Raw genomic sequence first — 18,407 nt, 5'->3', positions numbered from 1 at the left:
GTATTGCTGTATGTAAATAATAACATTTTTTCCCACTGTGTAGCCAAAGTGAAGTTCCAGGGCCGGGAATTGCTTCGTTAAGATGGCTTCAACCAACACATGGATAAAGGGACATGAGTTTGATATAATGAATTTAAACATTTTGCCATTCTTCCAGAATGCTTCGATCCAGCCCCCAGTAGCTTAACTTTTCTTTCTTAGCTTTCTGGAATATATTATTTAACTCTCCTAATTTACATAAGATAACTAATGGAGTATTTAGGGTGCAAAATGTGTAAGGCCTGCCTTTCCCCATAACTATATTCATACTATCTTAGAATGATTTATGAGAGAAAAATAGTGGGGCAAAAAAAAAGATTTAAAAGGAATGTTCAATCTTATAGGTTTAGTGATAGGGAAATAAAAGGTTAAGTACAAAGAGGTGGTGTAACAGCTGAAAGTGAGTATAGAGGCAAGGGCAATGTGGATTTAAGTTTTGACTTTTGAATTTCTTACTGTTTTTCTTCCAATCATGTTCTTCCCTTTTTACCTATTATGAAGAAAGAGTGAGGCGTATACACACAACCTCAGAATTAGAATTTAGTCCACAGAGCAGATAAAAAAAGTTTTTCACTATGCTTGCTAGAAATCTTGTGATATCTGTCAGTGAAACAGCATATCTGAGAACAGAATTTGGATTGGACTGTTAAATTTTGTTTTAATATAATTTAAATTCTCATATCTTTCATGAAATGTTTGTTTCCTCATTTTAGAAAGCATTGTTTAGATACAGTGTAAAAAAGATTTTAAATACCACATGATAACAGAGAAGGTGAATAAGGTATTTTCATGCTTGATTATGCTCCAGTTATAAAAAATTATGAAACAGGCAGCTGTTATAACAGTACTAAGTTGCCCCTCTTGAATGTCAGCATGCCTAAAATTTGAAAAGGTACTCCTTTCTAGGAACATTTCCTGACTTGTTAGTGTAGTGAATTGGCATGACAGATACATGGGAATGTTAGACATTAGAGAAGGACACAGTAAGAGAGATGAGACTAGAACTTAGGACTGCTCCATATAAAAGTTAGCATGAGAGTATTCATTATAAACCTATCAGGAATGGGCTTTCCATGGGTGTGTTTGTAATATTTAGCAGTAGTTAGCGCTTTCCAGTCCAGGTTTTACAGAAGAGCAAGAGTGCTGGCCCAGCAGTTCAGTATGCTAGATAATCATAGAATCATAGCATGGTTTGGGTTGGAATAGACCTTTAAAGGTCATCTGGTCCACCCCCCCTGCTATAAGCAGGAACATCTTCAACTAGGTCAGGTTGCTCCGAGCCCCCTCCAACCTCACCTTGAGTGTTTCCAGGGATGGGGTATATACCACCTGTACAATGATGTACAATGTATAGTCAGTGTATTTTACCAACATCAGTTAGCACTATTCACAGCTGGAATAAGATTACAATGTCAGGGAAATTACATGACATTAATTAACTGTAATAATTGTACTCCTCCCACAGAATTTTAGTTAGCAACCCCTTCTATTTTTTGTTTAACAAGACCAGATGTCTTTAAAGCCTTGGGTATGTCTTTTATGTGTTTATACGTGTGGGGGGAAAAAAGAAAGGTAAATGTTTTGTATGTATTGGTGTATTGTGTACTTCTGTTTTGTAGTAATCAATAATCAATGTAATTGTCTCTTTATCTAGGGGTTGATATCCAGGTTTATACTTCTAAAAATCCAACATGGTGTCCCAAAAAGATGGAAGAAAGAAACCAGACTGCAGCAAAGCAAGATATACAGTAAGTGCTTCAAACATCAAGTGCTACATTAAAATTTTTAATAACTCATAATGCAGCTGCTTTTCAAGGTAAGGCTTTCTGCTTTTTCTTTTCAAACTTGTTCATACTTTTCTTGATTTTCATCTTTGATTAGTTTATGCATGTAATAAAAGTTATCTGTTAATTTTTTGTTTCTTCCTATGCTTTTATGCTTTCAAAGAAGGATTATTAAATCATGCAGGTGATTAGAAACTGCACTGCTTTTGGAATTTGTGACTTTTAAAAAATGATATTTGAGAAAAGTAAAAAACTGTTCTAGTAAGATGCTTTGATTTGAATTGTAAACCTGTAACTTGGCGTTCCTCTTGAACTTCTTTAATTTGGATGATACTGACATGCAAAATTATTGCCTGGAGTGCTACAAAAGAGAGATTTTGTTATTCCATTATTTCTGCCCACTGTGTTCTTTGTCTTGTTCTAATAGAAATACTTGGGTAGTTTGTTTTCGAGGTTAGTTTTTGGGATCTAGTTTTGTAAGCTTTTGATTCTCAAAAAAAAATTTCTGAGCTTCTAAAAATAATTAAAAAAAAAAAAATTGGGGGTTGAGTGACAATTGTTCCAATGCACAATAGGAAGCTATCTGATAAATTAATAGTTATTTGGGCTGGTGGTGGGATTGCCTTTTAGCAATTACCCTGCATGCTATTCAGTTTTCTCTGAATTAATAAGGCATAAGTTAATGTTGAAATTGCCTAGGAGCTGGGAAGATGTGAGAAATAGTGGCAGTATGAGATTGTATGTGATAAAAGGGGATATAGCGTTTACCTGTGTTGAGGACAAAGCCCTACAGTCTTGTCATTTGTCTATTAATGTGTACTTGTGGCCTTAATGACCGCTTGATTGGACAGGGTAAGAAGGTAACTTAGTGCAGGCTTAGGAAGTTGTGCTTCTGGTGACTCTTGTTTTTAACCTGTGAAGCTAAAATGATTAGTAGAACAAAAACAACTGCCTGGGGCCATAAAATGGGCAGCAAAGTTGACTCTGGGGTCCTAAAGCCTTCCCTTTTTGAAATTTAAGCACTGGTGCAAAGGCAGGAGCCTGCCTCTGTAGCCTAGTGATGATATGTCCTCCGTATAGAGGGATGGTTTCAGGACTGCTTGAGAATTACAGTTTTTCTTTTTTTTGGTGAAATATGTGTGAGCAGTTCTTGTTGCAGGAATGCAAGCCATGCTTCCCAAATATGTAGCCTAACACTAATTACTTCTCCCACTGGCTTTCTTTCATCATTTTCTTTTAAACAAATATTTGTCAAAGCATATACTTTAAAGCATATATATATTATATACCTTATACACTTCATATACTTTTGAAGTACATGCTTTTGTACTCTTTAATTTCCTTTTATGTAAAGAAATATAATTGAGAGAGAATATTCTGTGGATTATGGTATTATATAGATTTAAAGCCTTGCTTAACCTTGAAGTAGTTATTTGTGGAAAAACATGCTGTTGAACATGCCACTCATTTTTGAAGAATTGCTACTGTTGCTAACTAAAATTCAAGCTAAGTGATTTCAGGTTCAGAGAGCATGATAAGATGCTGCTGATATTTTTTGGGTTTTGAACTCTAGGAACATAGTAAGACGCTATACCTGATCTGAATTCAGTTTTGACCCTGCTTTGAGCAAGAGTTTGGACTGGAGAACTCCTGAAGGCCCTTTCCAATCTGAATTACCATATGACAGGGTGTCCATCTCAGTGTTCACTAAATCTTTAGGCATTCCCTTTATGTTTAGCTGAGGTTGGGCTATGCAGCTAGGAGTGCGATTACCTCTTCCGCTACTTTGGCAACTGGACAGACATCTCAGCAGTTAAGGCAGAAAGTGTGAAGGGGATTGTTGGGGTGTGTGCAGAGGGGAGCAGGTGTCATGGACTTTGCCATTGTTGTCACCTGCCTCTTTTCAAAGTCTGTTGAGGTTGGATGCCTTGGCCTAAAAGAGGTGGACTGGATCCAAGCAGAACAAATAGCTAATGTTTTCTTTCAGTTTCTTACATACTCAGTAGAAAGAGGTAGGCAGTTAAAGTAAGTAATCTGTATCTGCCTCTCGAGGTATTCGGAGATCTGTTTTCTCTCTGTATTAAATACAGTCTAGAGATCCTGAGTTCTTCAGGATGACTAAGTACTTAGGATGACTGTGTTAGTGAAATGAGGCATCTGTCTGCCTGTCTATCTATTAACTATGTATCTATAAACTGTATCTTTATATGAGAGTAAATGTAGATACATCTTGACATATCTTTGTCACCTTCTAATGTTTGTTAAAATCCTGTGGTTCTGCATTGTGGTAAGAGCTGCCTGCTGACAGTAACTCTATGGACAATTTTCAAATGTTGCAAAAACCCCACGTCCCTTAGGACATGTCAAGCTACATGGTGCAAATTGTGCCACTTGTGTACTACTTCCTAGCAAGTACTGTTACAGTTTTTTGCTTACATTTTCCTTACATTTCAGGGTGTTTCAGAGTGTGTATTTTCTTTTTCACTGTGAATCTTGTTTCTTTTTAATACCTGTGAGGAGTGGTGAGGGAACAGAAGGATAGGTGAGAGTGAAGTTAAGTAAGATATGAGATATATTATGGAGAGCAAGAAATCATTCTTTCCTTGGGAGAGGTGACTAGAGAAGTTAAGCTGTATGATAATTGTGTTTCAAGACAGTTATTTTGATAAGATAACATTCTTGCACATATCTACATTTTTAGCATTTATTATCTTAACTGAGAAAAAGATTGTGAATGCTGTACGGGGATTGCTGTAAAATGTCCATTCTAGTGGTAACATAAAAACATGCTTTTTAAACCTTTATTTTATATGCTGTAGACCTATATATATGCACACACGCACACATGCACTCCTTTTGTGCAGTGCTTGGATGTTACTCAGAGTTCACGCTGACCCTTGTCTATACCTCCAAACAAAAGAGGAACAAGCGCCACCAGGGTCAACCCTTGTATAGTCACAATGCAGTGCCAGTTTTTGTGTAGAGGAAAAAAAAAAATTCCCTGCGGTTTCTAACAACTGGGAGAGGAATTAAATAGTTATCTAAGAATCTGGTGATTTGGAGTGGGATGGAGCTCTGTGCAACAGAATAGCAGATCATGTGTTGCTTCACTGTTTTTCCATGCAGAGAGCTCATAACCCTTTAAAAAGTGGCAATGCATGACATAGAACAAGAGAGCAGCTTGTCTGGTTGAATGAGAAATTCAGAGATAATAATTAGGTTGTAGAGTCTGAAAGTAAATGGACTTTTCTTTGTGCTGCTATATTTGGCAACTCTAGTACTGGTACAGTTGATTTAACTATTGAATCATTTATGAATGTGGCAATCTGTCACCAAAACAGTGGACTTGGCAAGTGAGTCTCTGTAAGAAAGAGGTAATAAACTGCGTTCTTCAATACAGCATTTCCTGACATTTTTCCTACTGTGTAGGAAAACTCTAATGCCTTTGTGATCAAAGTTCTGGAGTGTATTGAATCAGGTTTTTCTGATGCAGTTTCATGTTCTTCTGTTAAATTATCACTACACAATAGGTAAATGTCCACTTTATCCTAGCCCAGAATTAAGTGATGTCAAACTCAATATTGTTTGAGGTCACAGTAAAATTACTACTTTTAAATATGATAAAGTTCTAGTCAGTAGCTAAAATAAATTGTGTGAACTAGACAATGTGTTGAAATCTTCTGAGCTGCTTTCTCTGGTAGCATGGTAAGCCATAAGAAATAATGGAATATCTGCTCATCCTTGTAAAACTAAGTCTGCCCTGGCGCTGATTCAATTGTTTTCCATTTGTGAAGTTTTCTGAAGAATGATTTGAAGATCAGAAAACTTCCAGCAAGAGCTGCCATATCTCATGGTTTCAAATGATACATTGCCCTCTAGATCATTTGCAATGCAAAGAACTACTTTGAAGTTCCAACATTTTCTTCTTTCTCGGCTCCATAATCCTTTATTTTTTAAGTGTGATACAAATAAGCTAAAATCCAAATACCTGTGAATTCCAACTTCTATTAATTAAATGAAACTGAATGATTCAATTGAAAGTCAAAAAAGTGGACTGGCTAAGAGACCTGATTGTCACTCTGTTGTTATATTGAGGGATGAGGGTCTCAAAAATATCTCGGGTTCACCAGAGTTATGCTCTTCATTCTCTGTTGCTCTGCAGACCTTACCCACAGCTACAGTTGTGTTCCCTGATGGACTGAGGAAGTAGGGAATTTTAGTAATACAGGGAGATGATTATACCCACTGGTTGGTTGAAGGAGCAAAGCTGTTACACAAACTTTATTAACTTCAGAAATTATCTATTCAGATGGTATTTTGATTCCCTAGACTTATAACTTAGAATTCCTTGTATATATAACTTAGAATTGGACCCAGTATGTCTATATATAAATAAAACACAGCATTAAGGGGCTGTTGTAAGTGCAGAAATCTGGAGTTTTAGATTAATACTTAAAAATTCATTATTAATCCTGAGTTTTATTTCTGTATTGCAGGCAAGTCTTTTATCATTCTAGAGGAATTTACTTCTATTGTATTTCATTCTTATCTTTTACATACTTATTTGCATATGTGTATGCTGTGCTACAGGCATTCCTGGGGTATACATACACAGGGATTTAATGGGCTTCTGTAATAACAGTTTTCACCACATCAGTCTTTTCTTAATTGTACTTCTTCAGCATGCACTTGTGCTCATGGATTCTTGTCTCAGCCTATGTTTGTTTACCATCACTTAATTATTTCTTCTAGTTGCAGTAATACCTGAGTTACAATTAAGCTGATGTAGGCACACTGTTCAGACTTAGATACTTGGTGAATACTAAGATGTTTTCATAATCATATTTTTGTTAGTACCCAGCTAACTAGTATTTTGGTTTATGTCTGTATAACACAGTAATCAGTGTAGACATATGCTAATTTAGAATTTTTATACTTTATGTAGTGCTCATACATTAGAAAAACCTGTGAGATACAAATTTAAAGCATCATTCCCTTGGGAGCAGTGGCTATAGAAAGTTTGCATTTTCACAGAACTGCGGATGCCTGCTTCCTGCTTATTCTGAGAATTTTGGGAAGCTGATTGCTGGCAAAATGTAGGAGTTTGAGAGAAAAGTGAACTCCAACAGAAGGCGGCAGTATAAAGTTGGTGGTTTCAAACAAATGTTTAGTGTTGTTTCAAAGACAGCATTTTCTGTAGCCTTTCAAATTTCCAAGATTTCCAAGTACATGTGGAAAAGTGTTCACTTAGAATTTTTATTCTGTTAAGAAAATGAAAAAGAACAAAAAACAAAAAACAACCTCAGCAAGTCAAGCCTTGTTGAAAGACAGAACTCAAAATAATCTTGACAAGTTGGAGACAAAGTCTGAAAAACATGTTCAGTAGGAACAAATGCAAGATGTTAGGTTTAATTGGGGAGAAACAGTGGAAGACATAACAGGATGGGGGATAACTTGCAATGGATCTGTTCTGTAGGAAAGGTTCTGGGAGTAATGATGGATCAAAAGCTGACAAAAGTTAGCAGTTTCATGCTGTTGTAAGGCAGGCAACTGTCGTTGTAGGATTCTTAAACAGAAAGACAGCAGAGATTTGTGAACTGAAACTTTTCTGTTTTGCACTGCTAAAGTGGAGAACTGTGTTCAGTTTTGGGTAGTTTACTTGAAGAAAGACATGGACCAACTGGAAAAAAGAGAGAAAAAATATGCTCTGAAATATAAACATGTAACTTAAAAAAATGGGCAACCCTAGTTCCTTTAAAATGAGAAACCTAGGGAAGAATTATGCTATTTGTTCAAAAAAATAGGTGACAACTACGTGGAAGACAGTAGTTCTCTGTTCTCTGTCATGTAGTAGATAACCAATGGTTTCATAGTATAGCAAAGAAAATGTAGGCTCAATGTGAGGAAATATTTTCCAGTGACAACATTAAAATGCTTTTAATTAAACTTTTGGGGGGTTTCCATGTCCACTGGTCTTAGAAACAAGCTGGACAAGACAACAGCTGCCAAGAATTATGTTGTAGATACGACTGATTCTGCTTTGGGGACCAGGGTTTAGACTAGGCAGCTCAACAGACTTTTCTCAGCCTCACGACAGGTTTAAAATTTGATTTACAAAGAATGGTTAAAGGAACTGAATGTTTTAATTAGTTTTAAGCTTTATCTGTGGGTACTATGCTCTAACAAAAAAAAGGTTTATTCATTAATTTCTCTCCAAGAAGATAACACAGTTCTCTGCTATAACATACTGGGATGGACTGCTTCAGTCATAAAGATGCTTGCAGAATGGGTTTAAATTTAGAGTACTGTATTTCAGTATTAAAAGAACGTGAATTTGTTCAAAACTTTGTACACAATTTTTTTAAATTATTTATTATTCTTAGAATGGAACTTTTGTGTGTAGAGCTATTAAATCTATACACTGCCACTTGACTAGATACTTAGTAATTATGCTATTATGAACTGCATATTCCACATTGGAAATTCAAGGAGTTTTGCCATTTTGACAATATAGACAGTCTTATTTTTACCTCTTTTTTTTTTTTTTTTTCCAAATTGCATCTCAGTGGACCTGGCATACTGCTTAGGAAAAATGGAATCATGTACTGCATTTTTTAAGGCTTTGTGAGAGGTAAACCCAATTTTCTTTCTCAGCAAAAGTAGACTAAAATTGTCTGGTTTTAGGTGGAATTTTTGAAGATAGATAAGTTACATCTAAAGCAGGGAAATCCGATTGCATTTTAAGTGACTTCTTAAATTAGAAAACCATCCTGTCAAAACAGCAAAAAGGAAGAGTGAGGGAGGGTAGAACTGCATCAAATTAGAATTAATCAAATAAACATTAAAATACATTATTACAAAATTTAACAAACCAAATACTGACTTTTCCTGTGAACAACTACACCTGTACTTGAAAAAGTACATGATGTGTAATAAAGAGAGAATTAAACTAGGAAATATGCAAAAAAAGAACTGTACAGTAAACATAAACCTGGGTGGAGAATTTTGTTCCTTTGGAAGAAAATCTGAATTTACTGCTAGACACCTTAGGGCCTGTCAGATGTCACTAGAAACCTATGGTTAGACAACTGAACTGAGCCCAATACCACCCTTGACTGTAATGAAAGCTTGGACACTTAGTTAAATTTCAAATATTTAGATACCTACACTGAGTTGTCTGAAGCTGTGCCCCAATATGTATATTGTACACACCAAAGTAACAGCGCTCAGAAGTTCTCTACTCTCCAAAACCTTACAGCCACCCTAATGTAGCTCAAGGGTGAGTAAGGTCTGGGAACACAAGCAGGTTATTGAGCAATAAGCTAATATTTGAGTTTCCAGCCTGTCAACTACTTGGAGGTGATTGCTTTTTTCCTGAAGTGATTGAAAGCTGGCTTACTGCTCGGAGAGAACTGTTTCCCTCCTGCCAGAGAGGTAGAAATGTGCAAGTAGATTCTGTGCATGTAATGTGAAATCTATTGTTCCCCCCTTTGCTCATCAAGTGGTACTTGCTTACATGCGAAATAGGAAGTGATTATCTACTTTTCTTTCTGTTCTTCTGGAATGAAGCAGAAAGGTATGTCTGTGTCATGTAATGAAGTAGGTGGCCTAGTGAGTGAAAAACTTTTACTAATATTGAACAGGTCATCAGCAGGTGTAGGTAACTGTACTTGAATCTTAAAAGAGCTATTGATAAAAGTAGTGTCAATTTTTAATAAATCTACAAATCTCAGCTTGTATTAAGGGCTTGAACGTAGGTCTGTGCAGACTAGAGGAGTAGTGTGATAGAGATCTGCTGATCCTGGAGTTCCAGAAGAGAACAGTTTATATTCAGTATTTAAGTGCATTTAAAATGCATATGCATAGCAGGTCACACTACCAAATGCTACACATTCACTGTAGGTCAGCTGCATAGCCATTTAGCACATGTACAGTAGCCATTTATGTAGGATTTTTTGGATAGTGTCTAAAAATACAGCAGATTACTGAGGAGAGTTGGCTGTTTTCTGGGTTATTTATTTTGCAGTGTATAACTCTTAGACTTCCCTGTTGCAGCTGTTCTGGTCTGTATAACTGCTTAATATTAATTGGGACAGAAGCAAAGTGAAAAACCAGCTGTGTAGTTCAGTGGTTAGGGTACTCATTTGCCATAAAGGAGGGTCGCATGCTGCAGCTCCAGTGAGTATTTTTAATTATTTGTATAATCTATAAATATAGTATGCACTGGCATAGTTTCACCTGCCAGGCCTGAATCACTTGAGAACAAGTGTTTTTTGACGCATGTATGAACTCTGGGCTGGATATACTTCCAATTGTCCGTATCTCATCAGGTTTGTTGCACTTTTCAATGGATCCTCTATGGTCACCAGGACTTTAAAAAGAAGGAATTATGTGCTGAATGGGAGCTAATTAACTAACTTCTCTTAAAGAATAGAGAGAGATGCATCTAAATTCCAGTGGGTGTTCCCCTCCACTACCACCACTGTGATAGCTATGGGCTGGTTGCTTGTTTTGAATGAGATAAACTTGTACGAAGTATAGGATAGATGTTCTGCAGGATCAGGCTTATTACATCACTAAGAAAATTTCTTTTAAATCAAGTTAATGTGTTACTTTTATACCGGAGTATAACATGTCTTTGTTCTGTGCTTGTGTAAAATGCATCATCTATGTATAAACATATTTATTTATTGTTAGATGTCTAAAAATAATGAAATATTTGAAGTATTCTTTGTTCTTTATTTTGTACCTACAATGTCTTTGTGATGTGTGAGATGGGATAACGTAGTTATAATTTGCAAGGTTTGTAGATGTACAGAATGGGACTAGAAATTTTAAGTTATAGCGTGGCTTTGCATTGTGCTCCCATTATGTCATGACAATTAAGGAGTTTGTAAGCTAATTTTCTTGCTTCTGCCTAACACAGTTTTAACCTCATGTTATTTTAAACAAATTGCTGGTAACGTAAAATATCTGAGTATCACCAATGAGTATTTAGTTTTGTCACTCCTGATATGTTACTTAAAAGCTGCAAGCAAGAATCCTGTAAGCAAAGTAAGGCCTAGTTCAACCATATTAAAATTCTATGTACATTTTAATTTGCTTTCTGCTGTGTGACTGTGTTATACTGAAGCTATTACCTGGCTCAGTGGTCCCCACAGACAATTTCCCTTTCTCATTCTGATTTTATTGTCAGCATACTACAGGAAACTGCAAATTCAATTTTGATCAGTCCCATGAGGGACTTGATTCTTCATGACTTATTGTTGTTGTTTTAAAAATAAATTGAAATAGCCATCTAATTTAAGGGTTTCCTTCAGAGCAGAGGATTAAAATCTGTAATTTCTTTTATGCAAGGGCTTTTCCTTTATTGTGTTATTAGGTAGACGCTAATATTTAAGGAAATTTTGTAGTCATTACCCCCTTAGGAAAGATTTAGTTCTTCATTTAATATTTCCATTCTATATTTAATGGTTCGTTAAGCTGGCTTTTTTCTTTCTTTTACACCTGGTGATCATAAACCTGCTGTTTTCTTTTAAAGATAATGTTTTCTTGAGTATTTATTATAATTTAAGATTTAAATATAGCCCTTCCTGCAGTCACTGCACTTAGTCCTTACTGTGAAACAGATTAATGACCCATTTGGTTTAAAGAACTTTAATTTTGCTTCCCCTTTCTGTGCTGTGTTACTGTGATACAAAATAGCCAGGAACATGGAAGATGAAATAGTGCGAAGTTAGAAGGGGACCGTGAGGAGAAGAGAAGGTAACTGCATAAGAACAAAACAGATTAGTGATATAGTGCAGTGTGACCCTCCCAGAGGCAAAGGTGTTAACATTAAATCATTGGGATGAGATTCAGGGCTTGATTCAGCTGCACAACAGGCATCTATCTAGTGCTGTTTTAGCTGTCATAAGGTGTCCTCTCCGTCCTCCAGGCCTACCTCTACAGAGAGGTGCTGGTCCTGTTTGTCCTCTGTCATATCTGCTGGTCCCATGGAGGATGTCTGACATAACCTCAGGAAAAGCAAATGACACTGGTTTTTGGGCAAAAGATTCACGTTCACTCTTTCAGACTGTAGATGTCCACATCTAGTGTCTACATGTGAGGTAGGGCAATTTGGTCCCATAATGGTCAAAGGAAATAAGATCAAATATGTCTATTTTAAATGGAGTTAAATAACTCCAAAGACCACCTATATTAACAGTTTTTACTTATATAAACTGTATATAGTATATATTTATATTTTAAAAGTAAGGGACTAAGTTATATTAAAGCCTTAGACAATGTCACCATCACAGAGCAGTCACTGGAAAAAATAAAAAAAATTGCAATTCAAATTGCTGCTCTTGAGGAACGTCACTGGTTTTGATTAGATACAGAACAGACAAGGTAGTAGGGTGAAAAAAAATCATGATCGTAGGTTTGTTCTTGCTTCTAACCACAGATTTGCTTCCCTAGCTGAAATAGTTCTTTGATAACTCAACTTCCGTCCCTGCAGTTGCTATGGTACCTAATGGAACTGGAACAGGACCATACTGTCAAGCAGATTTGGGAAGATGCACAGAGGCTCAAGCTTTTTGCATATCTTCTTAAAACTCAGCTCCTCTTATAAAACCAATCAAGAGCACTTATACTAGTGACATAAATAATTAAAAATATCCATGTCAATTACAGATCTTTAAAAAATATCCAAGCATCAGCTTATGTCTCTGTACTGATCAAGGCAGTCAACTGGGGAATGGATTAAAAAAACAAATAAACAAACCAGAAATTAATAAATCCTAAAAAGCCAAACCTTAGAGAAGTAATGAGAGAAGTATAGAATTAGGGCATTAGGAAGAAAGAAGAAGAGAGAAAGGGGGAAATAGGTGTGGCCTTTTTCATTTCTTCTTCTTTATAGAACTTTACACCCTCAATTCCCTCAACTGCACAGTGTACAACCATAACAACAGTCCTTTCTTGAGACTACAACCTAAAATGACTCTTAAGTATCAGAAAGAAAGGGGGAAGTCAAAGACAGTATTAAGAATTCAGTGTATCCAATTAATCAGCTGGTTGTTGTAGAGAATCCAGAAGGTGTCTTTTCTGCTCTTCAAATGAGGACACTACTGCTTATATAACCTGAAAAAAAAGAAAATCAGATTGTGTTGTAGAGACTATGATTCCTCTCTTCTCTGCATCATCTAGCTTTAGATTTCAGTGAAACACATTACGGCTAGAAGCTATAAGTAGTTCCCAACTTGGTCCATTTATGTGCAAGTATCTTCTGTAACATTGAAAGAAGGCCAACCGTGGCATCTTCCCCTGTTTATGTTGAGAATTCAGAAAAAGTAATAGTTTTTTGACTTACCATTTGAAAATGTAAAATCTCATACAGCAAGAACGGCATTACAACATTTTCCTGAAAAGTTAAAATGAAAATTCTTAAGAGTAAGAAAAGTCTATTTGATGTTCTAGCAAAATGAAGCAAGAAAAACATTCTAAATAGGGCATGTCAAGTTTAATTCAAAGTATAAGTAGTTTCTTAAAAAAAGCTGCTAACTTGCTTCTGTTCCCATAATAATAGAGGAAGAAGTAGAAGTGGTTACTCTGACTCAAAACTTTAGAGGTTGTACAAATTCAGGGGAAAAACATGCTGTTTTGCTCTACAGCGCTACATATAGATTTTCCATTACCTTAAACTTCAGAAGTCATCACTATCTGTTAAATATGCAGATGCAGAGTTAGTGGCATTCTTTTGCTGTCAGTTTGGATACAGTTGCACAGAGCAAATACTCAGTTACTTGAAGGACTCAGCATATGAATCCAGTCAATGTGAGCTATTAAGTAAATCTACACTGGTAAATGCATCTTTAAGCAAGGTCATCTCTGGTCATGAGGAGGTACCTAGCTTGGTTGAGGTGCATATGCAATATCCAGGCATAAGCAGTGTCTAGGCCAGTGCTTTCACGACAGAGTAACCACATCCATATGCATATTGTTGAGCTGTACAATTTGCTGCTTTTATGCTCTGTAATGTGATTGTTTTCACAGGTTTTCTTTTTTGCTTGAGGATGTCAAGAAATAATGATGGTAATCCATCAGAGTAGTGTTTTTAGAGCATGGCATCAAATGTATGTGTTGCAGGCCCTTAGGTGTGGTGTTGGCACTTGAGTGGCAAGGCTGCTGGAACAGTGATAATGAACTGTACAGGCTGGAGGGAAGCCTATGTCATCTATACTGCTTTTTACTCCCAGGTCCCTGGAGTGAAGTGGGGTTTTGTTTCAGTGGGCACAAGTTGGCACACATCAATCTTAGGAGCAAGCTGGCATTTAGACAATACAGATGATCAGGGTAGATGGCAGTGAACCAGGGAGCTAACTTGCTTGGACTTGTATACATAGCTATACTCTGATTAGTCTTCCAGAAAAATTTTGACAAAGTCAACAAAGGTATTTAGTAGACAAGATAAACAAGATAAAAGATAAAGTCCTTGTATGACTAACGGGGCGGGAGGGGGGAAGAAGTTAACAAAAAGGTATGGGAAGAAATGGTTGATTCTTACAGTGGAGGGAGGTCATCAAAGCGTTCTTCAAGGGTGTGTGCTGTTCAACATAGAGGAAAAAAAAAACAAACTTGGAAGAAGGAACAAAAAGTAAAGCAATTCTCATGATCATTAGTTATACAGGTTTATATAAAATAGAGCCAAATAGAGAAAGTTGCAGAAAGGCTTTACAAAACTGGCTAAACAGGATTTAAAATGGCAAACAAAATCCAATAAAATTACATGTCATTTGATATATATGGGGAAAATAAATCCTGGTTCTTGTATAAAATGATAGTCTCTGACTTGACCAGTAGTAAGATCTTGTGATTGCAATAGGTAATTCTGTGAAAAATTCAGGTTGATGCTCTGTAGCAGTTAAAAAAGTAAATAGCATATTAGGAACTGTTAGAAAAGGAACAGAGAGCAAAGCAGGAACCATTCTATGTTGCCACATAAATCCATGTTCTCCTGCATTTTGAATACCATGTGCAGTAGACTACTGACAGAGGCTTAGGAATCCCTTGTCATTGAAGCTCTCTAACTTCTAAACAGAGAAAAAGCTCAACATCATCTGTCAGGAAAGTAACAGTTGTCGTTTATCCATTCTTGGGGAAGAATGAGAGATTTGATGGCTTCTCAGAGTTGCTTCGATCTATATTTTGTTCTGGGATTTTATTTTTATAGCTTATCAGTAGCTACAATATTCTGGGTACTAAAGAGATCTTTAATAACTGAAGCTGTAACAACACCCAGTGTCTGGGAGCTAAGCCAGATGGACTCAGATGAGAAATAAGCTATAAATTTTAATAGTCAAGGTGATTAGCACTGGAACAGGCTATCTATGGCGATGATAGAATATCAACCCCATCTCAAGTTCTTCAGGTTTAGCATCAGCTTATGAAGATGTATCGTAACCAAATGGCAGACACTGCCCTATTTTGTAAAGAAATATTTTGCAAGCCCAAGGTGTGTTACAGCAGTCAGATTCTACAATCCTACTCTAATCTTAAAAATGGTGAATATGAACGTATGAAAGCATTCATCGTAGTACAGTCTGGCACTAGAATCATTCCTTGGAAGATGAATAATGTCAATTTAATCAGAAAACTGAATCACATGCATCCCCCTATAGTTTTATTCCTCATGCAGAGAGTTAATAGAAGACCACTGAGTTGTTAAAGTTCTCCAAGCAGTTTTACAACAAAGTGGGATTTAGCATGGTATGTGTATTATGAAATTCTTCTCAAGTATAAATATCACATCTAGTGTTTGTGGTTGCTTTGGATTCTCTTTGCATGCTTTATACGTTTTCTAAGGACCTTAGGACCCATGTATTTTTGTATCTGTACTGAATCCTTTCTGGATTGCTAGGCTTAGGGGTATCAAGTCATGCTACATGTTTAAGTCTTGAAAGTCTTGAAGTCATTTTCACTTCTTTAAACATCACAGACCTGTACACCACTGACATTATTGCTCTGTGCTGTCAGTTTTTGCATAATTATTCATTAAGGCTTTTTTAAAAAACAGATAATGGCCAAAATTTCTTCCATGTCTCTTTGCACTCTTCACCATGATTCATACTGTCTAATTGAATTTGGCTCCAGCTTTTAAGGAAATAGTATTTAGAGCCTGAGATCCATCAATGGAACTTCAAACCATTAAGTTATACAACAAAACAGGATTTCAAAGACTTTGGCAAATATTTTATTTTTTGGTCACAAATGGAGAAAGGTTGTGCATGCAACTACTTTATTTCTTACCAAGCTAAGATACTTTCAGTGTCTTGAAATCTTGCAACAGCGTTATTTCACCATGAAGAAGCAATCCCCCCCCCCCCCCCCGGAGTCCTGTTCAGGTTACCAAATGAAAACCATAGCATAATACAGGGAAAGAATAACTTTGGAAGCAAACTGCCATGATTTATTATTACTTGTTAAATGACTCTTTACCCTACCTAAAAAAATATTTTGCCACGTTTCTTTAGCAGGCTAAAACTTACAATTTACCTGCATATTAAGTGAAACCAGGTTATATTTTATTGGTGATTCTCCAGTGAATATTATTTTGACCTCTTGTTTGTTTTTGCTTTCCATTTTATCTTTTGTGATTCATGACTCTTACTATGGTAAGTGTATAGGATTGAGAAAATGCCTAGCTGAAGGAGGTAAACAAATGCTAGGATGACAAACTATGACTTTTATATCATATAAAGTATCATAAACACTCTACTTTTTGCTGGATTTTATTATATAAAACAAGTTAGGCGCAAAAGTTTGTAGATAAAGATAATTTCTCTTATCATCTGTTGAGTGGATAAACTTTCAATTATGTTTTTTTAGCTCTTAAAAAGATACTACCTCTATCTATAAATCCCGGGTTTATCTGTGTCATTAGGTCACCAGAGTTATAAGAACAGTATAATATTAGGTAACATTCTTTAGGTACATAAAAATTAATCCAAAGAGAAAATCCTTGTACTCAATGCTGTCTCAGTTAAGTTCTACTTCAGGAGTTTTTGAAAGAGTGTTTTACTTTGTCTGCTCCCAGATTTATTTCCACCAGCAGTATCTAGTTGCCCTGTGAAGACCAAGGCCTGTTCTAATCTAGTTGTCCTTATTAACATAGTAAAGTTATGCCTCTGAGGACCGTTGAGAAATGCATTAAGTGAAAGGACTAGTATTTTTACTTGTGATTTACTTTTTTGTCTTGTCACTGTGACAAGCTTTCAAAAATTAGATGTAGCAGCTGCTTCTAAGTATTTACCTGTTGAGAGCACAGTGGTAGAAATCCTCCCTGATGCTTTAATTATGCTACTTTTATGCAAACACATACTTTGTCCCTTTCCATTCAGAGAGGGAACAGGTGCCTACCTCAAAATGGACAGCAGGGGGACTTGGGCTCTGTTTTCTGTACTATTTTTGTTTTTTTATTTTAAACAGGCAGTGGATTCAAAACAACAGTAGAAACTGGAATGCTTGTAACACTGACATGGCATCCTTGTTCTGTGTCTTTGAAGCAGGGAGTAAACCAGTAGGTCTCTCTGCCCTTAACTGAGTTTTTGATAATTAAGCTAGAGCTAGGTTTCTCCTGCCTGCTCTCCTTCCCGCCCTGAGAATCGTACATCCCAGGCCAGAGTGACTGGCTGAGCTTTCACAGTAGTGGAAGGTGTTTTCTCCCACACTGCTTGGTAGGCCAAAGGAGGAGCCCGATTTGGCTCTTCCCAGATTAAAAGAAGAGAATTTGTGTGTTTCCAGCTGGAATCCAACTTAATGTTGGATTTATATGTAGCAGTGTATGGACATTAGTGGTTTCAGTTATTTATCTATTTATTTGTTGTAAGCTTAATACAGCAACAGGGTTTTTTTAGTAATTTTTAAGTAGTTTGATTGGAAACCTGATAATTATTCTTTTAAAATTATACCATGTCAGAACAATAGTTATCTTTCAATAAAGTGTTAAGACTGGACCACAGTGTTCAATCCTTAGTAATACCATAGATTTCCTACATGTACTGAGAAGTTATTTAGTCACTCAGGGGGAATACAGTCTGTGTAAGGCCTACCTAAACTTTGATTTAAGCAACTAAAAGTGTAGCTGGATTCTGGACAGTGATACAGACCAACTGCTTTCCAACACTACCTCAGTATGTGGGATGTGGGTGCCTAAACTGAATAGGTATGTCTGTTCTTGGATGTATTTCTGCTTAGAGAGAAGAGAAGGAGGTAAAGCTGCGTTGTTAGAATAGAGGACAGGAGAACTCAGAAAGTATTCTCTGTAGTCTTGTGTGGGTGCATTGACATTAACAGTTTAGGTTGAATTAAGAGAGCTCTTTTGAAGGGAATCTCCCAGCTGTCCTCATGGACTCTGCTTTGGTTTGCATCAGTCAGCAGCTGCACAGTTCACAAGCTCAACTCCTTACAGATGAATCTAAACTGAAGGATGCCTTTCAGAATTACATCTAATTTTCCCCAGCTACTGGTAGGCATGGGATCTTTGGAACTAGAATTTGTCTGAAATAAAGTCCTCCAAAATTCAAGTAGTGTGAATACTGGATC

The 18,407-nt window shown here is 36.4% G+C and overlaps 1 protein-coding gene across 1 annotated transcript in view; it reads left to right on the top strand.

Moving 5' to 3' along the window:
* The window catches only part of GPC5 (glypican 5), a 754,872-nt gene that overhangs the window by 46,801 nt on the left and 689,664 nt on the right, over window positions 1-18,407 (top strand). The window contains 1 exon segment of the mRNA XM_075045978.1: window positions 1,694-1,787. Coding sequence (XP_074902079.1) covers window positions 1,694-1,787 — 94 coding nt within the window.

The sequence above is a fragment of the Buteo buteo genome, chromosome 14 (genome assembly GCF_964188355.1).
Source record: "Buteo buteo chromosome 14, bButBut1.hap1.1, whole genome shotgun sequence".
In the NCBI taxonomy this organism is placed as follows: domain Eukaryota; kingdom Metazoa; phylum Chordata; class Aves; order Accipitriformes; family Accipitridae; genus Buteo; species Buteo buteo.
The sequence above is the reverse complement of the archived record's forward strand: the minus strand, read 5'-3'. Positions and strand labels throughout refer to the sequence as shown.